Genomic DNA, 25,649 nt, shown 5'->3' with positions numbered 1-25,649 from the left:
CACGCTTTCCCCTCCAAAACATGCTGTACACCCAAACAGTAGATATCCACCACATATGTGGTATCTTCATACTCAGGAGAAATTGCACAACAAATTGTATGGTGCATTTTAACTTGGTACCGGTTTTCTGCGAGTCCACTCATCTCTAGTAACAACAGGTCCTTGGTATCTTTTTTTTAAAAAATCCGATTCCGGTCTGGAATCCGGTCACCAGATAAGTCCATGGGGATCAGAAACAGAGACATATCCTTTATTTAGAATAAAATACTAAAACCACCATCTTTCACCACTTTATTAACCCCCCTAAACACCCCTGCAGGTCCGACATAATCCACACGAAGTCCCACGTCATTTTAGCTTGGCTACATCTCAATCACAGCGAGCAGCCTAAGAGCATGACTGCCCGCTGTGAGTGCACACAGACAATGACTGTGATAACATCAATCAGGTTATTTGTGGTCACAGGTGGCAATCTCCAGTGTCACCGCTCATTGCGGCTCGGTCTCTGTCTGCAGTCACAGCGGGCAGTTATGTTCCATGATCGCACTCTGTGACTGAGCTGTAGCAGAGCTGAATCGCTGTGGGCCTCGTGTGGACTACATCGGACCCTCAGGGGTGTTTTGGGGGTTAATAAAGTGGTGAAAGAGGGTGTTTATTGTATTTTATTGCAAATAAAATAATTTTTTTTCTACTTATTTCCTTTTACTTATAGATTACTGATAGGGTGTTTCATAGACGGCTCCCATCACTAATCTAGCAGCTGTGGGCTGCTATTAACCCCCAGCTATTACCGATTGCCACCGCACCAGGACAACGGGAAGGGCGGGTAAAGTGCCGAACTTGTCGCATCTAATAGATGTGACAATCTTGGACGGCTGCAGGTTACTATTCTTAGGCTGTGGGGCGGTCCAATAAGCATGGACCTCCCCAGTCTGAGAATAGAAACCCCAGCTGTCTTGCTTTGTCTTGGCTGGGTATCAAAATTGGGGGGATCACAGGTCAGTTTTTTTAATTTAATTATTTAAATAAAAAAAAAAAAAGCCGCATGTGGTTCCTCTTATTTTGATAATTTTGATACACAGCGCCCGACTGGAGGCTGTAGCCTTATTTGTGATGGGTATCATAATATGGGAGACCCTAAGCCAAATTTTTTTTTTTTTTTATCACGATACTGACTCGCAGACAGCGCCTGAGAGTGGTTGCAGTCAGATGCTGTCACACAGACTGGGGGCACGTCTGAATGCAACCAATCACAGATGCCAGGACGGCTGATGGGCGGGTAGAGCGGTGCATATGCAATGAGAGGCACAGGAAGTGAATGTGCGACCTGAAAGCAGTGTGCTGCCATGACGAAGCCTCGCTAAGTATGAAGCACTCGCTTCATTCTTATTTTCCCTTCATTTTTTTTTCTTAATTTCTCAATTGCCAGATCCAGATCAAACACCCAGAATCCTGGGCCCGGCACCCAAGTACCTTTCAAACTGCGTGAATCCGAACTTGTTACCCTTGTGAAAATGCTAAATTTTATGGCTAAAGTAACATTTCTGTTGAAAAAAAAAAAATCTTCATTCTTTCCTCCCAGGTTGCTTTATTGCCTGTGCAACACCTAAAGGGTTAATAAACTTCTTGGATGTGGTTGTGAGCAATGTGAGGGGTGCAGTTTTTAGAATGGTGTCACTTTTCTGTATTTTCTGTCACCTAGGTATCTCAAAGTCACTTCAAATGTGATGGTTTTGTAAATTTTGTTGGAAAAATGAGAAATTGCTGATAAACTTTGACACCTTCTAACATTCTAACAAAAAAAAAATAGGTTTCTAAAATGATTCTGTAAAATAGGCATGTGGGAAATGTAATTTATTAATTATTTTGAGTGACAAAATTCTCTGGTTTAAGAGCATAAATATTCAAAGTTTGAAAATTGTAATATTTTCAAAATTTTCGCCAAATTTTTGATATTGTCACAAATAAACACAAAAAATATCGGCCTAAATTTACAACTATCATGAAGTACAATATGTCACAATAAAATATTCTGAGAATCACCGGGATCCGTAGAAGCGTTTCAGAGTTATAACCTGTCATAGTGACACTGGTCAGAATTGCAAAAAATAGCTAGGTCATTAGGGTGAAAACTGGCTCGGGGGTGGGGGTGGGGGGTTAAAGTGGTTTTCCCAAGAACAATGTTCACTTTAAAGTTGATTTTAATCAACAGATTTTAGAATAATAATAATTTATACAGTTGGATGTATTTTTTTTTTTACAAAAAAAAATAATATTCCTGTGCTGAGATAATCTTATATCTGTGTCCCTGCTATGTGCTGTGTAATGCCTTTGTCCAACTGTGCACGGACCACTGTCTGATCATATCACATCTCTTGGGCCGGGGATGCAGGAATAAAGTATACAGACATTACAGCATGGGATCGCAAATTATGTATTTGTGTTTTTTTCTTTTTTCCCTCATTTTATAGTGCACCAGGTGATAAAATGGATACTGTGATTAAAAAGTACAACTTGTCCTGCAAAAAGCCTTCATCATCTGACTTTAATTTTGCAATATAGCAAACAATTTACACAAATAAAACAGATTTTTATTATAAGAATCTCTCCATACTGGAAGAAGACTAAGAGATAGATAAAAGTATTAAAAGTAACTGTAGAATTGTCTCAAGACGGTGCTAATTCAATAAGAAATATGCTTTCACCTAGTTTTATTCGGCCATCTAAGGCTGCTTTCACACTACGTTTTTTTAACATGCATCATGAACGTTTTTTTGCTGTAAAAGCGGATCCTGCTTTTACAGCAAAAAACGCATGCTAACGCATGTGTTATTTTGCAGGATCCGGTCACTGGATGTTTAGGGGCGGGCATTGGAGTCATGTGATCGGGAGTGAGGGGAACTAAACGTGCCAGACTGGGAGCCAGCATCTCACAGCTGGAGAGGTTCGTAACCAAGGTAAACATCGGGTAACTTGCTTGGATACCCGATATTTATCTTGGTTACGAGCGTCTGTACACGTAACCAACGTAAACATCGGGTAACTAAGAGAAGTGGTTACCCGATATTTACCTTGGTTACGAGTGTCCGCAGCTCTCAGGTGGGAGAGAGAGGGAGGGGAGGAAGGGGGAAAGACAGAGAGAGAGAGGGAGGAGAGAGAGGGTGAGAGAGGGAGGAGAGAGAGGGACTGATCACCCGAGACTGGTTTCTGGGCATGCTCAGTAGAGCAAGCAGGATCCTGTCTATCAGCATGCCAGCGTTCACATGCGTTTGCATGCTGTTTAGTCAGGATCCAGCAATTCGCAGTATTTGGACGCAGCTCAAAAACGCTACAATAAGGGTATGTGCGCACGTTGCTTTTTACCTGCTTTTTACCTGCTTTTTTGCTGCTTTTTCTTCTGCGCTGTTTAATGCCAAAATGGATGTGTTCTTCTATTCAAGCAAAGTCTATGGGAATTTGGGTTTCTTGTTCACACTATGTTGTTCAAAATGCTGCCTTTTTGTGGCAGAACTTTGGTCAAAAACTCAGCTTTGCAGTGCAAAACCCAAATGGCAAAAACAATTGACATGTTGCTTCTTTGAAAAGCTGAGTTTTTGACCAAAGTTCTGCCTCAAAAAGGCAGCATTTTGAACAACATAGTGTGAACAAGAAACCCAAATTCCCATAGACTTTGCTTGAATAGAAGAACACATCCATTTTGGCATTAAACAGCGCAGAAGAAAAAGCAGCAAAAAAGCAGGTAAAAAGCAGGTAAAAAGCAACGTGCGCACATACAGCGTCTTTGAAAAATGTTAAAAAACTGCAAGTCGCTGGATCCTCACTATAACGCACGCAAACGCAGGTGAACTCATGTTAACACGAGTCCATTGCAAATGCATTGAAATGAAAACGCATTTGCACTGGATCCGCTTTTGCGTTAAAAAAAGTTCATGACGGATGTTAAAAAAACGTAGTGTGAAAGCAGCCTAAATCAAACAGTAGTTATCCATGAAAAGATTTTACAAATGTGGATCCAAATGTTGTAAAATCCGTGCAGAGCTGAGGGGCGCTCGCTGCTGTTAACCCTTTAAATGCTGTGTCTGTGTTGGACAGCAGCATTCAAAGTGCGTGTCTCTGGGGCAGCCAGTCAGCACTAGGGCTTCATAGGGTGTTCTGGTAGATGACACACAAGCCATCTGTTTCCTCTCTATGTGTTGTGCCGCCGGGTGCAAACTGCTGCTTCAGGTTATCAGCCCTTTGAAGCCAGGCAAAGGCTTGGAATGCCTGACAGAGTAAGGCCGGTTTCAGACATCCGTGTATAATCAGGTACAAGCCACACGCATGGTTATGGTCGTACATGTGTCACACGTGTGACATCAGTGTGAGACGTACCGGAGAAAACATGGGTCTTAAATATAAAAAGAAAACATTGCTGGATACAGGTGAATATAGAAAATCTTTTTAGTTAATCAAAGACCTGTGTTTTCTCCGGTATGTGTCACACTGATGTTAAACGGATCACATCAGTGTGCGATCCGTGTGACACCTGTGGTGCTGGAGGAAAAATGAACATGTCTCTATGTGTGCGTGCAGGGCCACTAGGGTTCACACGGTACGTGTGAGTAACAGAATAGAATAAGATAGGTACGTGTGGCATCCGTGTTAAAAACGGATATCACATGTACCTTAAACACAGACGTCTGAAACCGGCCTAAGGGAGAATGAATAAATGCTTTTGCTCACTCATATCAGAATAGAATCTAGGGCCTTTCTTCTACAGAGACCAGCCGGACTTTTAGCTGCTGCACTCCTTAATACTCACTGATAGAATGTTACACATATTTATTTAGCCCCTTCTTTGCTACCGTTTGGAGGCCATTTTCTTTTCAACATGAAAATTTGTTGGAGTTTCATCCCAGAGGGTGAAAGGAAGCAGTCTTCCCTCCCTTGTGCTGTCTTATTGCAGTAGCGAGTACACTTGCTGACCTTGACACTAGGCAGGGTGAATTCAGGGCCAGCGACAGCCTAGGCACGTGACCGCCCACAATGGGAAGGACCCATATAGGGACATTAAGGAGTGCGAGCATCAGCTTCAGGTGAGTGTTAGAAGGTGACCCCGCTGCTCTCTAGTGCCAAGGCCTTCTGTTATATTGCTTTCTTGATTTTCCCTCTGTTGTGCCACTCTCCGGGAGTCCTCTCACACCCTGCATGACACCTGCAATCAGATCGTGACATTATAGCAAACCCCATTTTTTCAGGTTTTTAATATGATTTCAGATGGGGCTCTTACACAAGAGATGCAGAGTTTATCTCTGGAAGTGATGGAATTGCAGTCACAAGTTGTGCAGCAGCTGCAGAAAATTGCAGGTATGCTGGTCTTGGGTCACAGCCAGACTCAACCAGAACATAGGTTTTCTGGGGAGAGGGATACATTTCTGGTTTTCAGATAACCTTGTAAACTTTATTTGAAGCTTTGTCATTGCTCCTCAGGGAGTGAGAAACAGTGGGTAGGGATTGCTTTCTCACCCCTGCAAGGGAATCCTCAGTCTTGGGCCTTCTCCCTGCCGACCGATTCTCAGTCCTTTTGGTCAATAAACAAGTTTTTTGTGGCGCTGGACCTCATTTATGATAACTTGGACCGAGTCTCCAAGCTACATAGTCTTCAGATGGGGGGGGGGTCGGTCAGCAGAGGATATTTTTTCAGAATTCAACAGAAGGACCATTGACACCAGGTGGTATGACCCCGCCAATAGAAGTAATTTTTGTCAGGGTCTGTTGGAAAAGCTAAAATATGTCTTCGCTTTGTACGAAGTACCTGAGTCTTTAGAGCCTGCTATGGCTTTAGCCATCCGGATTGATAAATGCCTGATGGATTGATCTGTGTTGACCCCTTTTTATATAGATCCCTGGGGGTGAAAGCCCTCCCGTGGTTCCGGATGAACCCATGCAGTTAGGGATGGCATCTGCTCAGTCTGGGCATCTTGCGGTTCACCGGAAGGTAGGGGTTTATTTCTTTTGCGGTCAAAAGGGTCATTTTGTTGGTGCCTGTTCCTCTGTACTTTAAGAAAAAAAATCCACAGACTTCTGACCCTTCCTGTGTGGAGGATTACAGCTTAGGAGTATAAACATGCATCTAAATAAATTAGAATATCCTCAAAAAGTTAATTTATTTCAGTAATTCAATTCAAAAAGGGAAACACATATATTATATAAAGTCATTACAGAGTGATCTATTTCAAGTGTTTATTTCTGTTAATGCTGATGATTATGGCTTACAGCCAATGAAAACACAAAAGTCATCTCAGAAAATTTGAATAATTACCACAAAACACCTGCAAAGACTTCCTAAATGTTTAAAATGGTCCCTTAGTCTGGTTTATTGGGCCACACAATTATGGGGAAGACTACTGACTTGACAGATGTCCAGAAGGCAGTCATTGACACACTCCACAAGGAGGGTAAGACACAGAGGGTCATTGCTAAAGAAGCTGGCTGTTCACAGAATGCTGTATCCAAGCATATTAATGGAAAGTTGAGTGGAAGGAAAAAGTGTGGTAGAAAAAGTGCACAAGCAACTGGAATAACTGCAGCACAATTCACAAAGAGTGGACGCTGCTGGAGTAGAAAAAAAGTAGAAGTGACTGCTGTATGACTTTAGGCTTTGACTGCTTGGCTGATTTGCTAGACTTAATAAGAAGGAAAAAGAGAGGGGAGCCGGCACATCTGAGAGTGGCATGCATCAAGTAAAAGTGTAAATTCACAGATCTATTCCAACTGTACTATAATACAAAATGAGATTTTTAGGAAACAATTGATCCATTTTTTGAGCCACCCCTGCCACATCATGGCAAATCTCAAAATGGGGGTCCTACTCTATATTTTATATTTCATTGTGCCATGCAGCCTCCTAGATAAATTAAAAGCAGAACCATATTCAAGCAATACATACCTCTGACCTTTATATAACCGCTTCCATGTCGCAAAAAAGCAAAGCAACTTCGGATAAAATGCAGCCCAAGTCCCAGCATGTGCAGCAGACGACACACACACCAGGACTATGTCAGAACTGACCTTCACAGTGCCAGACCAGCAACCATAAATAAAGGTGGACCAGACCCAAGTATGGTGCTTAATTAGCAATGCCTGTGAAAAAGGGGTGAGGTGGCTGAATGTGAACAGCCACCAACAGGAGGAATATTTGCAAACCGACATCAGACATACATTGCATGGTGGTGGTCAGCCACCGGACCAATTGATTTGATAGATGGTGAGGTATAAGACAGATGCCCATGGGCCGCAGGTGCAAACTATGCACTTTCAGCTGGGGACTGGGTGGAAGACTAAGTAAAGAAACTGAAGGCATTATCATCCATCCAAAACTGCATCTGCTTGTTCTGGCATCACCATTAGTGCAGCAATACTTGGGACTAACAAATTATGCAGACCGTCCTGCCACACTGGAGGAAGGGGTTCCACTGAACGCATAGCAGGCAATGTTCAACCACATCCTCTACCTGCATCAGCTCCACTAACACCAGCAGCAGCAACATCATGGTCATGTCCCCTATTTCATGCTATGCTCAGTCTTTGCACCCCAAAAAAAGGCAGAGTATTACACGGTCTGTATACAGAAAGAGAGTGCCCAGCAGATTATTACAGGGCTTATTTTCAAGGAAACACAGTACTTGGCGTTGTTGCATTGGCTGTAGAAGTGCCCACAGCTGAAAAGCTTGTTGATTGGCTGCGCTGCAGCCTTTCAACAAACTTTATTCAGCATCCGAACAACATTCAAACTCTGAACTCGACTTCAGAGAGAAGTTCATGTTTGGATTTAAACACTGTACACTAAGTGTCTGGTACTAACCCCAAACTTCTTTATAGATCAGTGTTGCTCATCCCTACTCAAGAATGGTCTGCTTACTTCTTTTAACCAATGGCGTCTTTGTAAAAAGAGAAAATTTTATATGTTCAGGCTTTGAGCATCTTTTAACACTAGAAGTCCCAGAAATTTCGAGCTCCGCCTGAAGTCCCGAAAGAGGGTCAAATACAATAAACTGAATAGAACTAACTAGAAACTAAATGGCTAAACTCAATGGAAACCAACAACCTCCTGTGGTGCGACAGTAATGGCCTTAATTACAGAACAAAAGACGGTGATTATAGGATGTTAGCTAAAATTCTTCAGGTCATTTGACCCGTCTCTGGGTTCCAAAGGTAGAAATGTTAAATGACCCCTCTCTGGGACTTCTAGTGTTAACCTCTTCAGGTGTTCAAAGAAAGACATAAATACGTTCATTCTTTTGAGCATTTTGTATGTTTTTCAGACTGATTTTGGAACATATCTGCTCCAGACCCGCCTCAAAAATCGTTGTGTGAAATACCCTTAAATGCCTTCAGCAGACACCTGGCTTCCATGATAACCCATTGGCTCCCCACAAATCACATCATTTAATTGGTTAGTGGTGATTTAAATCAGTTACTGCCAGCTACATTTGAATATTTAAAATGCACAATCAGAGCCAGCTCTGGTTGTTGCAGGACCATGTCGGCTATATAACACAGCCAGAATCTGCTATGTATGCAGCAGGCTCAACTCCTGAGCTAGCTTCATACTTTCTGTAGTGACCCGTGAAGAAAATATATGTTAAAGAGGACATGTCAACCCACTTGACATGTCTATTTTCATAAATGGCAACAAAAAGGAAAGGAGGATCCAGCACAAATTCCTTCAGTTTAAAATGATTCTTTCCTTTATTGATGAATTAAAAACATATCGAAACTGGAGATAAAGACATACAATTTCAACGCATAGGGGCTCTTTACGCGTTTCGGACTTAAGAATTAATAACAACAAAGTCCTTAGTCATAAATACTTGAATTCCTCTCTTTCCTCCCAAAAGCATCTATATACTTGTGACATCTTTTCTGCATACTGTTATTCATAATATAATATTTTATATAATTTACCACCCAAATATATTTATTAAATAGCAATTGGGAGTTACCTTTCATTTTGTAAACATCAACTGCGCAGTAGGACTGTGTGAGGATACCACCAAAGTGGAAATACCCAGTTGTCAGTTAATCTATTTATTTTTAGAAAAAAATAAAGTAGTAAGGGAATATGAATTCTAAAAAAATTGTTTCAGAATTGTTATTTCATGAAGAATACCCAAACAGTCATGTAAGGAGAAATTACAGATACTCTAAATGTAAAATTATTTTTTCTTTTCCATGTCTTCTCTTTGTGTTTTCCCAAAGATAACACAGTGTCTTACATTTTTATTTTGTTCCAAAAGATGCGCTAAGGCTTATTTTCAGGGGATGTCTTAGAATTTTCCATAAACAACAATCCACATTTATTTTTGGACAAAAAAAATAAATCAATATTTATTCAAATATAATCATGTCATCACATTCTGGAACATCAACATTTTCTTGAAATTCTATTACTTGTGCAGATGCACATTTTCTTATTTGATCTGCTATTTTCATGGTGCAGAACTAGTCTTAAGGCCCCGTCACACATAGCGAGATCGCTGAAACATCACAGCTTTTGTGACGTATCAGCAACCTCGCCAGCGATGTCACTGTGTGTGACAAGCAGCAGCGAGCGGGCCCCTGCTGCGAGGTTGCTGATCGATATAAAACAATCAGGACCTTTTTTTGCTCGTTGGTCTCCCTCTGTGCAGCACACATCGGCGTGTTTGACGGTGGGAGACCAACGAGCACCGACTATCTGTAAGCAGCGTACGCTGGTAACCAGGGTAAATATTGGGTAACTAAGCAAAGTGCTTTGCTTGATTACCCGATATTTACCCTGGTTACCAGCATACACCACTGGTGCAGTGCTGGCTCCCTGCACACGTAGCCAGGGTATATATTGGGTAACTAAGCAAAGCGCTTTGCTTAGTAAGCCGATGTGTATCCTAGCTACATATACAGAGAGCCAGTGCTATCAGCCTGTAAGCGGTGTACGCTGGTAACCAGGTTAAATATCGGGTAACCAAGCACAGCGCTTTGCTTAGTTACCCGATATTTACCCTGGTTACCATGCGCAGCATCGTTACACGAGTCGTTGGTGGCTGGTCGCTGGTGAGATCTGCCTGATTGACAGCTCACCAGCGACCATGTAGCGATGCACCAACGATACCTGCCAGGTCGGATCGCTGGTGGGATCGTTGGTGCATCGCTATGTGTGACGGAATTCTTATATTGGTGGGTACATGCCATATTTTCAAAAGGTTTTAATTAGCTGCTCAAATATATTATTATCTATGCACTGCTAAGTTTACTCACAAAAGAAAGCAGTCATCCCCTAAAAAAAAAAGAATCGCACTTAGCAAACCCAAAACAATTAAGGCCCCTTTACACACTGCAACATCGCTAGCGATATCGCTATAACGTCACTGGTTTTGTGACGTAATAGCGACCTCCCCGGCGACATTGCAGTGTGTGAAACCCATCAGTGACCTGGCCCCCGCTGTGAGGTCGCTGATCGCTACACATCTCTCAGGAACATTTTTTGGTCCTTTGTTTCCCACTGCGCAGCAAGCATCGTTGTGTTTGACACTGTTCCAACAACTTCGTTAGCGACTTCCCTTTCAAATAGCTGCTTTGACACATCTCCAACGACCAGCTAGGTCGTTCTGCAGGTCCGTATCGCTGCTGCGTCGTTGGCCAGGTTTGCTTGTTTGACAGCTCACCAGAGACTTTTCAGCGATCCCGGCCAGGTCGGGATCGCTGGTGGGATCGCTAGAAAGTCTCAGTGTGTAAAGGGGCCTTTAGAGTTGGCAAGTGAATGGCCTCTCACACACAAATCTGTGTCACTGTCAGGTCCCCCTGCATCCTACAGCGTTTGGCATCCCCTGGTGACTAGAAGCAGTATCACTCACTCACGCGTGATACTGATACCGAATCTGTATGTGACAGCTGCAGTGAAATACATCTGGAGCAGCGAGGGACCTCTGTGTGAGAACACATGCACCATCAGCACTTGCCAACTGTACTTGTTTGGGGTCTGGTGATTAAGATTTTTTTTTTGTGGGGGTCTGCTTTCTTTTAAGGGTATCTGCTTTCTTTTGCGGAGGTCTGCTTTCTTTGATGAAGGGACCTGCAGTATTCTTTAACTTTTCTACCTACTTGGACACTTCCTTATGGAACCACAACTAGGGCTTATTTTTGGAGTAGGACTTATATTTTACTTTAATCATACTCAAAAAAAGCCCCAAATCCTATTATTGCTTATTTTTGGGGTAAGTCTTATTTTTTGGGAAACGGTATTTCTTTAGTTGGTCTTTTTCGTGAATTGTACTTTAAACTGAATTTTATTGCTGTCCTTTCATGTGATAATCAAGCTTTATTATACAATAAAAATTAGAATCAATTCAACATTTAATAGCCAATGTAACATAAAAGAAATTTGTATGCTATTTTGCAAGGACTGTATTACTCTCGCATGTATACACTATTTCCATAAAATGTTTCCTGCCATGGATACTTCCCTACATATAGAGGTAGTAAGACCAATAGAATACATTCACAATTAAAAATATTACAGGAAAAGTCACTCTGGAGTAATAATCAATGTTTTGAGGATTTTTCACTGTGAAAAAATCTAAGAAGGTGTCTAATCGTTCTCTTATTTTCATGCAAAAGTTGGAACGGTCTGTAGATGTATTATTTTCTGACTTTAATCCATTGTTTTCTATTTTATCCTCGCTTGTGTTTCTTTCTTTCAAATCGTTGTTGAGTAGGAGAACCGTGTTATTTTCCCATTCTTCAGGTGGAATCTAGAAGAGTGAAAGGTAGAGTTATTGAAAAATGTGCAGTATACAGTAGCGATACGTGATATGAAATTTAATCAGGTATAAATCGCCCATATCTCTGGAAATTTAAAGACTAAAGGGAGCAGCAAGTATAAAATAAGAGCAAACACTGACCATTTTTGACCTGGTGACACATCCTTTAACCTTTCATGACCTTGGATCTACTGGTACGTCATAGGTCGTGTTCCTTGCTTTGATGTGGGCTAACAGTGAGGGGTGGATCGGAGATCCGCCAGCAGCTGTTAACTAGTTAAATCCTGCTGTCAATCTCTCACAGCAGGATTTAAGACGCGCTGGTGGGATGTCATGACAGCCAGTGGTCAGCTGATGACCTTTTTCTGTCATGACGCTCTTCCTGTGAATGCTGGTTGTGAGCTGGCATTCATAGGAGATCGGGATTTCTGTGGAAGAGCAAGGCTGATGCACTGCTGTGTATAGATTCAAATTCCCCAAGGGGGATAGTGAATGCATCCTGTCAAAAGAAGCAGGGCCTACCCCCAGGGACCCAGAAGATCAGTGTCGGTAACACCAAAACACATTATAATCCCTGTTTTTCCCTTCACCAAGGACTGGTGACAGGCTAGGGTTGGACCCAATGGATGGTCATCTAAGAGTGGAACTGATCCAGTCCATTAGACGACAGCAGGGAGGAGGGGGTCAGACAGTCAGTAAGTGGAAGTGAGAGGAGACGGACGTAACCGCACTGACGGGAGAGTGTAGCGGTGACCTGTGGGCCCAGGCGTATGGTTGCCGATGTAGTACGGTGAAGTACTCCCGGAACCATAGCACTGATGGGGTACAGAAACCTAGGTCAGACAAACGCTCCAGGCAGACTTGATAAAATCTGCACAGTGAGGGGACCATCCAGGACCTCACTGACCGAAAAGTCCGGGGGCACCAGCAGTGACAGGAGAACCAGGGACTAGAATGCAACACCGACCCTACAGGGTTCAAATTGCCCACCATACGGACCAGAGACTGAAAGACTACCTGGAGGGGACCCCCAGACGCTCCAAGCCATGGGGACCTACCAACCAGAGACAGGTGCAGGGGAAAGAAGCCACCAGGTCACCACACTGGCACTGGAACTAAGGGGACCAGTGGTCAGGACCAGCCTTCTTTGGGTTGCCAGCTATAACAACGCTGTGAGTAAAGAAACCAGTTACACTGCAACCCCTTGTGTGGCCTACATTCTTTCCGCGTCTAACTCCATCACCTACCCCACTGGGGCCTGGCACTAATTGCGGAGGGCCCGAAATCCAGGCTGCCATTAACGCCAGTCCCAGAGAGACTGTGCAGCGGTGGCTCCATCCATATAGCTGCAACCTGCAAGTGGCGTCACAACAAAAACTTTATTATCATTCCCATGTACATAACCCCTTTCAAGTGATCCCCAGGGTCACGGAACCGGGCAACAGCCACCCAGTGAACTGTTCCCCATACATATACGGCCCAGGACCGAGTACCCCATATCTCGAGTCAAATATATATACAGTATATATATACATATATATATATATATATATATATATATATATATATATATATATATAAACAGAAAAGTTCATATCACCCCCTTTTGCCCTTTTGCCCCACTGAAAATGAAACAATAATTAAAAAAGAAAGAAAAACAAAACATATTTGGTATCACTGCTTACAGAAATGCCCTATCTGTCAAAATATAAAATAAAATAATCCTATTGGTAAAAAACAGCATAACGGAAAAAAAATTAAAACCACATGAATTACTTTTCTTAGGCCTCTGGAACATTGCAATAAAATACAATAAGAGGAGATCAAAATTTTATATCAACCCAAAAATAGTATCATTAAAAATGTTGGCTGAGGGTGCAAAAAATAAGCCATCACTTATCTTCAAGTCCCGAAAAAAATGCTACTATTATCGGAAAATGGCGCAAAAAGCAAATTTTTTTTTTTTTTACAAACGTCTACATTTTTTTTCACCACGTAAATAAAGAAAAAAACTTGACATGTTTGGTATCTCGTACTGATCTGGAGAATCATACTACCAAGTCAGTTTTACCATAAAGTGAATATAGCAAATAAAAAAAATAAAAAAAAAAATTGCGGAAATGCATTTCTTCTGTAATTTCACCACACTTGAATTTTTTCCCCGCGTTCCAATGCACTATATAATAAAATTTAATTTAAAAAATACAACTTGTTTGTCAAAAAAACTGAAAAATTGGAAGAATGGAGGAAAAAACAAAGCACAAAAACGGAAGATCACAAGGTGGTGAAGGGGTTAACTTTTAAATTCAGCTTGAAAAGTTCTTGATTAATTTAATAACATTAATTTGATCTGTCAGAGCCCAAGAGCTTTCCTCTTCCCCCTAACCACAGCATGTGCTGAATATTGTACACTCTTCTCAACAAAATGAGCCTAAGGTGTACGTTGCACGCTGTGACATCGCTAGCCAATGATAGCGATGCCGAGCGCGATAATACCCGCCCCCGTCGCACATGCGATATCATGTGATAGCTGCCGTAGCGAACATTATCGTTACAGCAGCTTCACACGCACTTACCTGGTCGGCGACATTGGTGTGACTGCCGAACAATCCCTCCTTCAAGGAGGCGGTGCTTTCGGCGTCACCGCGACGTCACCGCAATGTCACTAATCGGCCGTCCAATAGAAGCGGATGGGCAGAGATGAGCGGGGTGTAAACATCCCGCCCACCTTCTCCCTTCCGCATTGCCGGTGGACGGCGGGCGCAGGTAAGGAGATGTTTGTTGCTCCTGCGGCTTCATACACAGCGATGTGTGGAGCTACAGGAACGACAAACAACATCGTACCTGCGGACGCACCAACATTATGAAAATGACCGACGTGACACAGATCACCGATTTTTGACTGTTTCACGCTCGGTCATCTTCTATCCTAGGCTTTACATGTTGTGACGCCGTTACCGGCGCCGGATGTACGTCACTTTCGATTTGACCCCGACGATATCGAAGTAGCGATGTCGCAACGTGCAAAGTACCCCTTAAACTCTTAATTACTTTGACCATAGGCCGAGCTCAGACAGTGTAAACATGAAAATCAAACACTCTCAATAGCGCTTCATGTGTTCTGAAAGAAGTAGTTATAATGGGACAGCTGCTTGATTTATATGCTCAATTATTTCATAAGAATATTTCACACTGAACTTGCAGGTGGCAATTTAAGTTCATTTTCAGTTTGGGGAGATATGAATGGCACTAACAGAACCAAAATGGCAGTGAAATTAACACACACATATATCACAAAAGTGAGTACACCCCTCATATTTTGTAAATATTTTATTATAACGTTTCATGCAACAACACTGAAGATATTACAGCTTGATACAATGTAGAGTAGTCAATGTACAGATTGTATTACTGTAAATTTGATGTAGTAGTCCAGAGACCCACGATGTTGGGAAGACCCTGGAGATTTTCTGAGCGGTATATAAGGTTCCTGGCTGCACCTCCTCGGCTGCTTCATCCGTTTTGTCCCTGAAACCGAAATCGGACGCCATGGCCCAGTATGCCTTACGCTTCTGTACCTTGGCGACAAAGGTTTCATGAAACAGTGAAGCTCTAATAGTGACCTTCTGGAGGGGTTTATCTGGTTGTATCAAGGATGGATGATGATATTATAAACAAATCGTATATGCTAAATATCAAAGAAGTATATAGTGCACCATGGAATACAATAAGATGATAAATTGTAAATCACCAACTAAGATACCTACAACTCACCACAGGGTGGCACTGCAGCACTGATATCCAATGTGTGCATGTGTAACTAATAATTCATCGTAAAGAAATGTATACCAAAAAGTGCCCCAAGTCATAATGAATATATAAAGACTCAGTAATCAATTACTTGTGCATAAGTGCAAAGAAATATTGAATTGTACAAAATAGCTAATACAGTCAACAGTGATATAAAGGGGAGGAAGGTTTTGAATATGAGGTAGACGGTCACCATTTCTTTATACATATTTCTATATATTGTTTATTTCAATAAAATTACTCTTTTTAATTCTTAAAGACATCATGTCAGTGTACTTTTCAGTGTCTCAATGTCCCTAAATGCCGAGTCTTGTGTTTATTAATTGTCTTCTGTCTGTATATGGCATTCTACTGTACCATTGTGGTGTTATTTATTACTTTATACTGTGGATGTGGAGCCCACCTGCAGCGGTCGGCCCAGGGACACCACTTCACCTTCAGGGACGCCACAGGCTCTCCACTTTTTGGTATATCTGGCTACAGGTATGTCGGTTTTATATATATAGGAGTCGTGGTGCCACTCACGTTTTGTGGTCAGGGATATGGGTGACCGCCACTGCAGATTTAACAAGCGTCTGGGGCTGATGGAGACTGCAGTCTGATGGTGTGGCCTCCCGTGAGTGAGGCTGGCCCCAGGGGCTCGGGTGCGTGGAACAACAGGTCCCAGAATAACTCAGTCTCAGTCCAAGATGTCTTTCAACTGTTCTTTACTCACTTTCAGATGTTCTGTGAGGTAACCCGGGCGATGCTGAGATTAACCAGGTGAAACCAGGTATCCTTTAGGCTGGTCTAAGGGTAACCGTTAACTCGCCTTCCTAGCACTTCTTTGTTCGGATAACCCCTTGAAAAATACTGACTATGTGTCGAAACGCGTAGTTCTATGAGGCATACCCCCCTGCAATTTATAGCCACACCACTGTATTTTAACTATTTTTGCAAATAAATTTGGACTTTTTAATATACCCCAAGGATTGCGCTGGATTTTCTTCTTTCCAATATGTTTCCAGGACACTCAGCAGCAGAGCTTTACGTGCGCTGGATCTGAATGGGGAGCGGTGTTTGGCTTGTAACGGTGAGCTGAAATCTTCATTCTCTTTTTGCACTACTGCCTTTTCTCCACTTTTTGGACCGTTTGCCGGCAGCGTGGACCAAGGGAGATGGCTACAGGCTCGATCCCCCTTTTGGGCCCCCTCGTTGCTGCTGAGGCCCGGACTCTAGATGGTTGGTGAGGGACTTGTAGTTACCCTCACCGGCAGGTTTAGCAGATCAATAAATGGACATCTACTCTAGGGACTTGTTCCCCGTTCGTGCCTAGTCACCAGCAGTCCCCGTACTCGACCACCTAACTCCCTCAGCGTCTTTCTGACTGACTGGCCGGTAACCGTTCTCCCCCGCTAACGGTTACTTCATGTGCAGGGTCTAACTAGCGTGTCCGCGCGCGTCTCTCCTCAGGCCACTTCTTCCGCGCTCTCCACCACCAGACTGGCTAGCTCCCCCTACTTTCCTGACAGCCGCTGCAACCTAGCTTCCAGCCCCTCTCCTACACCTCTAGATGAGATGTGGAGGAAAGCCCCCTCTTGGGTCTGCCCAAGGGTCCCCTCTAAGGTGTGGGAGACCTGGTTGCTATGTGTCTGTGCGCGCACATGCACACCCTATCCCGGCATTTGAAACTACCTGGAAGCACTGTCCCAGCATGGGTGCAGTACTCAGTGGTGCCTGACCAGGTCAGGGACGCCACATTTATATATATATATATATATATATATATATATATATATATATATATATATATAAAAAAGCAGGTCTGTTTCCCTATAATCATGCAGTGGTTATTGACTGGTCTTCTGGTCAAGTGCTGCACTGGGGTATGCACTGTGCTGCCAACTGCCTCATCAAGGTCTCACCAGAAACTCAGTCCTCTGTGCCTAAGAACCTTGTATCTCTGCCTGTCTATATTATCGTGCCTTTGCAGATGTCTTCTGTGAAAATAAGGCTGAGGTCTTGCCACCACACAGACCTTATGATTGCCCCGCCGATCTATCCAAATACTTTCAAGAAAACTTGGCCAAGTATTCATCTGTATATCCTCTTCCCTGGCTAAAGTCAGCTTTTTCTTCGTGACTAAGGGGATGTGCGCACGTGTGCGTATTGCATGCAGTTACACTGCGTTCTGCCCCGCTGCGTAACTGCATGCATCCTGCGTCCCCTGCACAATCTATGGAGATTGTGCAGGAGCCGTGCGCACGTGGCCTATTAGAACGCAGTGATTCGGCTGCTGCCCGAATCGCTGCGTTCTAAGAAGTGACATGTCCCTTCTTTCGTGTGGTTTGCATGCTGTCTATAGGGAGAGGCAGCATGCAGAGCGCACGTTCTCTGCCGGCACCATGCGCTTCAGAATGGAGCTTTTCAGCTGCGCTCTGAAGCGCACCTTTTAGGTGCAGTGCAGAGCGCACACGTGCGCATATAGCCTTAGAAGGATGGATCTCTACATTGATTATAAGGGTCTCAACAAAATGACCATCAAGAAGAAGTATCTTCAGCTGTTGTTCCCTGAGTTATTGGACAGAATCCTAGGGGAAAAGATCTTCACTAAATTGGATCTGAGAGGGGCTTATAACGTGATCCGAATCTGCAAGGGTGACAAATAGAAGACGGCCTTCAATACTTGTGACAGTCACTACAAGTATTTTGCCATGCCCTTTGTCCTGTACAACGTACCTGCTGTTTTTCAGGAATTAATTAACAACATTTTAAGGGACCTTCTCTATGTTTCCTTGGTGATATATTTGGACGACAACCTGATATTCTCATCTGATCTTTCTACCCACAGAGAGCAGAAGTCTGTCACGTTCTGCAATGCTCCATGAGAATAATGTGTTCACCAAGTTGTCCAAATGTGTCTTTGAAAAAAATACTTTGCCCTTCCTTGGCTACATAGTCTAAAACCAGGTCTTGAGATAGATCCAGAGAAGGTTTCTGCTGAACTTTCCTGGTCTCGTCCTCAAGTTCTGCATGCCATTCAGCGCTTCATGGGTTTCACCAACTTCTAGAGGCAATTTATTCCACACTTCTTTTCCCTCATGGCACCCATTTCCATTTTAGCCATAAAGATAGCTAATACCAAATTTTGGTTTGAGTCAGTCGTTATTTTTTCAACACTTGAAAGAGGCCTTCGTGAGAAGTCAGGTATTGCACCACTCTGATCCTAACACACAGTTCCTTCTGGAGGTTGATGCCTCCTCTATCGATGCTGGAGCAATCCTTCTGCAAAGGACTTCTTTGAGGAGGCTTGTCTCCTGTGGTTTCTTCTTTAAACTGTTCTCTTTGGCTGAGCGAAGCTATACTATTGTAGATTGCGAACTACTGGCAATTAAGATGTCGCTTGAAAAATGGAGACATCTATTGGAAGGTCGGAGCTCTCCAGTTATAATTTGCATGGAACATAAAAACTTAACATTTCTGCAGGCCACTCAATGGTTAAATCTCCACCAAGCCAGGGGGGTGCTCTTCTTAGAGTTGCACTTCTGTTTTGTTGAGAAGAACATAACAGTGGATGCTCAGTCTTGATTCTTTCATGTGGCTGATTCAGAGAATGAACCGCAGGATATATTTAACCCAGGAAATGTTGTCGAAGTGGCTCCAGTTCTTTTAAAAGACATTCCTGCTGAAAAAACTTTTGTCCCTTCTGTTAGTAGATTTCTGTCAATATGTCCAAGTTGGTTGGTCATATGGACATACACCAGTCCACTGAGCCAATTGCTCATTGCTTTTGGTGACCCTCGATGGTCAAGGATGTCCTGGACTTTGTAAACACCTGTTCACAATCTTCCAGGAATAATTCTTCCAGGGACAAACCTGCTGGTCTCCTCCAGCCCCTGTCAGTTCCTTCCACTCAATGGCAACATATTGCTATGGACTTTATATGGACCTGCCTCTTGCTGAGGATTGCAACATCACCTAGGTTTTGGTGGATTGGTTCTCAAAGATGGCTCACTTTATTACTCTGGTTGGTCTTTCCTCTGCTCCTAAGCTCATTGTGCAGTTCTTCCAGCATGTGTTTAGTCTCGGAGATCTTCCCTCCACATACTGTATCCTCTGATTATGGAGTCCAGTTACCTTTCAAGATTTGGAGAGTTCTGTGCAAGATGCTGAATGTTCAGCAGAATTTTTTCTCTGCATACCATCTGCAGACCACGGGGCAAGTAGAATGGGTTAATCAGATTCTTGAAAACTATGTTCGTCATTTCATTTGTGCCCATCAGGATGACTGGGTACAACTACTCCCCTGGGCAAAGTTGTCCTACAATAACCACGTTGGGGATTCTCCTGGAACATCTCCATTCTTTGTGGTATACTCCCAGCATTCTCTCCTATGTCTGCTTCCACCGGGGTACCTGAAGCTGATGCCTTGTGTGGCGAATTTCTACAAATTTGGCAATAGACTCAGCCTTCACTTCTTAAGGCCGTGTCTTGGATAAAGAAAAGAAGAGAGGTTTGCCACCTCAGTATCTTCTTGAAGATAAAGTCTGACTGTCACTCTGGAATATAAACCTGAAGATGCCTTTGTACACCTTTGCTTGCTGGTACCTTGGTCTGTACAAAATCTTTAGGGGTACTTCACACACAGCGAGATTGCTACTGAGATCACTGCTGAGTCACGGTGTTTATGACGCAGCAGTGACCTCATTAGCGATCTCGCTGTGTGTGACACTGAGCAGCGATCTGGCCCCTGCTGTGAGATCGCTGCTCGTTACACACAGCCCTGGTTCGTTTTTTTATTGTTGCTCTCCCGCTGATAAGCACACATCGCTGTGTGTGACAGCGAGAGAGCAACAATCCTGAATGTGCAGGGAGCCGGCGTCTGACAGCCTGCGGTAAGCTGTAAACAAGGGGTAACCAAGGTGGTTACCCGATATTTACCTTCGTTACCAGCCTCCGCAGCTCTCACGCTGCCAGTGCCGGCTCCTGCTCCCTGCACACGCTAAGCTAAGCGGTGTGCGCTGGTAACCAAGGTAAACATCGGGTAACTGTTACATCTCGTGGCTCTCCTCTTGCAAGGAATGAGGTGGTCCCCCATTCCTTGTCTGCTGCGAGCCCTCCTACTCAGCAGCGCCAAAGGCCTGGGAGACTGCAGGAGTTTCCTCCTCCTAGATGCAGCAGAAGGGTGACACCTAGTGGTTTACTCCTTGTAAGGAATGGAGTGGTCTCCCATCCCTTGCCTGCCACGTGTCCTCCTGCTCAGCATCGCAGAGGGTCGGAGTGGTTGCACAGTGTGCAAAGGATAGATGCTCAGGGAAGCAGCAAGACTTCCCTTAGCTCTGCACATTGTGAAACCGAAGATCCCGCCTTTATGACCCAGAGGCAGGAGGTTGAGCATGTGCCCCACGTGACGTCTTCTGATTCGCTCACTGGTATCACACGGCCAGATAACGAGGCTGGTGATGTGCTGAATCCTGACTGGCCGGGCCAGGACGTCACAGACCATGATTGGGTCACATCCGTCTCGCGCCCGCCCTTGGCTGGAGCTACATCTCCTTAAAAACCCCTCCTGCCATCATGGCGGCGCGCGACCGTCCTTCTATGTTTGGATGTCTGGCAGCGTGCTGCCACGCCACTGTACAGACATTGTATTTTGCAGGTCTCGCCCCTGCCTTGCTGCTCCGGCAGTATTCCGTTTAACAGGCTGTGTTCCTGTCCCACGTGAGCTCCTTGAATCTCTGTCGGACTCACCTGGTTTCTGAAGCACACGTGCGTGGGCACCTCTGTGCTACCCTCGTGCCATATTCCTGTGACTCCAGCTGGCACACGTGCGTAGGCACCTCTGTGCGTCCCCGTGCAACAGGTACACCGAGTTGTGAGCCCCGTGCCATACAACCCTCACGGGTTAGGGCGGACAGGTGTACGCAGATCGTCTGTGACATTCCAGACGATCGCTAGCAGCAACCCGCTCACTCTTCTCCCACCATAGCAGCGGTCCCTTACACCGCACAGTGGACCTTGACCGGCGGAAGCTGTCCATATACCATCTTGGCACGCTTCCCCGGGTCCCCCTCGTAACATTACGGTCACGCCAAAGGTCTGGCTATGGCAGAAGAGCAGCAGCAGTTGCTGCGTTATGTGCAGCAGTTGGAGTCACGATTGGCAGCTGTGGAGCGGTCTTCCCCCGATAAGGCTGCTCTAGCGACAATTGCCACCCAAGCGGCTACTCAGGCTGTGGAATTGAGCGGAAAGTCGCCTCGCCTTGCGCTCCCAGAGCGCTTCAACGGGGACAGCTCCGAGTGCCGTGGTTTCATAAACCAGGTTACCACCTACTTGGAGATGTCCGCCACTCTTTATGCTACTGAGAAGGCGAAAGTAGCATTCGTCCAGTCCCTGCTCACAGGGAGAGCGCTAAAATGGTCCACGCCGTTGTGGGAGCGCGGAGATCGGGTGGTGAATCACCTTCCAGTTTATCTTGAGGCCATGAGAAAGGTGTTCCTCGGGCCTCAAGTCACCCACGACTCCGCGCTGCGACTCCTACGCCTTCGGCAAAAGTCCACTTCAGTCGGGGACTTTGCAGTGCAGTTCAGGACACTCGCCGCAGAGCTGGACTGGCCAGATAAAATCCTTGTCCCTGTGTTCTGGGAGGGTCTGGCAGGGTTCGTCAAAGACGCGCTGGCCACGCGTGATGTGCCGACCACCTTAGAGGCCTTGATACGGCTTGCTTCTCGCATAGACATCCGCCATGCGGAGCGGAGGCTCGAGGTCTCTTCGGCACCCACGTCTACCTGGCCTACAGAGCCTCTGACTCTCCTTCCCCACCAGACCAGTCTCCCAGCCAGTTCTGTTGATGACTCTGTGGAGCCCATGGAAGTCTCCAAGGTGGTCTCCTCTACCACAGGCTCTCGGCCGCTGGTCGTTTGCTTTGCCTGTGGGCAGAGGGGACATGTAGCTACTCGATGTTCAAAACCATCGGAAAAGAGACAAAGTCTGGTTTCCATCAGAGGAGGAACCCTAGACGCTGCCTCTCCTTCTAAATTAACCCTCAGCGCCCAGTTGCAGTTCGGCACCACTGTCTTCCCTGCCCTGGCTTGCTTAGACACTGGCGCTGACGGCAATTTCATTTCAGCCTCCCTGGCAACTAGGTACTCTGTTCCCCTGGTCCTGTTGCCTAAACCAATCAGTGTCCAGGTAGTCAACGGGTCCCTACTTGTCAAACCCATTACCCAGATCACCGTCCCTCTCAGGATGGATGTACCACCAGGCCACCATGAGCAGGTGTCCTTTCTGGTGCTTCCAGAAGGGACGGATGAGATCCTACTAGGACTCCCCTGGTTGAAACGGCATGCTCCGATACTCAACTGGACAACAGGGGAGATCTCGTCCTGGGCAGGGTCATGTAAAGAACACCTCGGGACCACCGGGTCACCCACTCCCCTAGACCTGGTGCCATCTGGCCAGACCCTCGTTCCCCCTAGGTTACGGAACGATGTACTTTCCTGGGACCATACCTCCAAGGTCATGGGCCTCTTCAGGTCCAAAAGGACCAGAGTTCTAGAGGCCAGGCATGATTGGTGGCCGACGGCCGACTCCTCGTCCGACAATCCTGAAGTAGCGAGGTTGGTTAAAACAAAAATCGTTCAGGGCAAGAGGTACTTCCTCGTGGAGTGGGTCGGTCGTGGACCGAAGCATAGGACCTGGGAATTGGAGGATCATGTCCACGCTCCGGGTTTGGTAGCAGCCTTTGAGCACAGGCGGCGGGGGGGCCCTAGACCGGGGGGTAATGTTACATCTCGTGGCTCTCCTCTTGCAAGGAATGAGGTGGTCCCCCATTCCTTGTCTGCTGCGAGCCCTCCTACTCAGCAGCGCCAAAGGCCTGGGAGACTGCAGGAGTTTCCTCCTCCTAGATGCAGCAGAAGGGTGACACCTAGTGGTTTACTCCTTGTAAGGAATGGAGTGGTCTCCCATCCCTTGCCTGCCACGTGTCCTCCTGCTCAGCATCGCAGAGGGTCGGAGTGGTTGCACAGTGTGCAAAGGATAGATGCTCAGGGAAGCAGCAAGACTTCCCTTAGCTCTGCACATTGTGAAACCGAAGATCCCGCCTTTATGACCCAGAGGCAGGAGGTTGAGCATGTGCCCCACGTGACGTCTTCTGATTCGCTCACTGGTATCACACGGCCAGATAACGAGGCTGGTGATGTGCTGAATCCTGACTGGCCGGGCCAGGACGTCACAGATCATGATTGGGTCACATCCGTCTCGCGCCCGCCCTTGGCTGGAGCTACATCTCCTTAAAAACCCCTCCTGCCATCATGGCGGCGCGCGACCGTCCTTCTATGTTTGGATGTCTGGCAGCGTGCTGCCACGCCACTGTACAGACATTATATTTTGCAGGTCTCGCCCCTGCCTTGCTGCTCCGGCAGTATTCCGTTTAACAGGCTGTGTTCCTGTCCCAGGTGAGCTCCTTGAATCTCTGTCGGACTCACCTGGTTTCTGAAGCACACGTGCGTGGGCACCTCTGTGCTACCCTCATGCCATATTCCTGTGACTCCAGCTGGCACACGTGCGTAGGCACCTCTGTGCGTCCCCGTGCAACAGGTACACCGAGTTGTGAGCCCCGTGCCATACAACCCTTACGGGTTAGGGCGGACAGGTGTACGCAGATCGTCTGTGACATTCCAGATGATCGCTAGCAGCAACCCGCTCACTCTTCTCCCACCATAGCAGCGGTCCCTTACACCGCACAGTGGACCTTGACCGGCGGAAGCTGTCCATATACCATCTTGGCACGCTTCCCCGGGTCCCCCTCGTAACAGGTAACCATACCCGATGTTTACCTTAGTTACCAGTGTCCGCAGCTTCCAGACGCTGGCTCCGTGCAAGCGCAGCGTCGCTTGCACGTCGCTGCTGGCCGGGGGCTGGTCACTGGTCGCTGGTGAGATCTGCCTGTTTGACAGCTCACCAGCGACCATGTAGCAACGCAGCAGCGATCCTGACCAGGTCAGGTCGCTGGTGGGATCGCTGCTGCGTCGCTAAAGTGTGACGGTACCCTTAGGCAAGTTTATCTAGTGAACTACTGTCTTCTAATCCCTGTGAGTTTACTGATCCCAAATGCCTTTCATGTCTCACTCTTGAAGCCAGGGGTCTTGAATCACTTCTTAAAGCCCAATGCTACCTCTGCTATCGCTATTTCTGAGGATTCCTTGGATGTCTTCAAGGTGCAGGATATAATGCATACTAAAAAGGTTTGGTGGAGGACCTTCTATCTGATTGACTGGAAGGGATTTGGACTTGAGGAGAGATCCTGGAGAATATCTTTGTCCCTGTCATCTTGTTTTTTTCCGCTGTACTAGTCAAAAAAGAAGGGATACTAGAGGGGTACTGTAAGGCTATGTGCGCACTTACCGGATTTTGCCGCGGATTTTCCGCGGATTTGCTGCATGTTTCGCTGCAGAAAATGTTCATAACATCTCTGCAGTGAATCACCAGCAAGTCCTATGGAGAAAAAAAATCCTGTGCGCACTAGGCGGAATTTGACAGCTGCATGTTTTGCTGCGGGAATCCCGAAGCAAAAACAAGTGCATGTCAATTCTTTTCCGCACATCGCTGCGGGATTTCACTCCATTGACTCCAATGTTAATCATGAAATCCCGCAGGGAATAACGCAGGCAGCAAATTCTGTGCGGTTCACTGCGTTTTCCTGCGTTATTCCCTGCGGTATTTCGCGGTTTACCTCCGGTAATGTACATCGCTTGTCTGCGGTTTGCAGGGAAGTGATGTCATTACATGAAGAGGAAGCCGTGCAGAGAGTAAACACACACAGATCACACACACACACACATCACAGACACATAGAACACATAGACACAGACACATAGAACACACATAGAAAGAAAACGGAAATATAGAAAACAAAGAACGTGGGCTCCGCTGCATATTTACCTTCCAGCCGAGGTAAGCACACAGCGGCGGCCCGGTATTCTCAGGCTGGGGAGGGAGAGGGGCAGGGATAATGTCCCCTGCCTCACTCCCCCTCCCGCAGCCGAGAATATCAGCCGCAGCTGCCCCGGCACTGTCGCA

General features: G+C 45.6%; 1 protein-coding gene across 1 annotated transcript in view; it reads right to left on the bottom strand.

The window, feature by feature from the left end:
* Positions 1-11,483: 11,483 nt before the first annotated feature.
* Positions 11,484-25,649, bottom strand: part of GABRP (gamma-aminobutyric acid type A receptor subunit pi) — a 172,007-nt gene continuing 157,841 nt past the window's right edge. The window contains exon 10 of the mRNA XM_075343387.1: positions 11,484-11,771. Coding sequence (XP_075199502.1) covers positions 11,484-11,771 — 288 coding nt within the window. The remainder of the gene's footprint in view (positions 11,772-25,649) is intronic.

The sequence above is a fragment of the Anomaloglossus baeobatrachus genome, chromosome 4, assembly GCF_048569485.1.
Source record: "Anomaloglossus baeobatrachus isolate aAnoBae1 chromosome 4, aAnoBae1.hap1, whole genome shotgun sequence".
NCBI classification, from domain to species: Eukaryota; Metazoa; Chordata; class Amphibia; order Anura; family Aromobatidae; genus Anomaloglossus; species Anomaloglossus baeobatrachus.
This window is presented reverse-complemented; position numbering and strand designations above follow the sequence as displayed.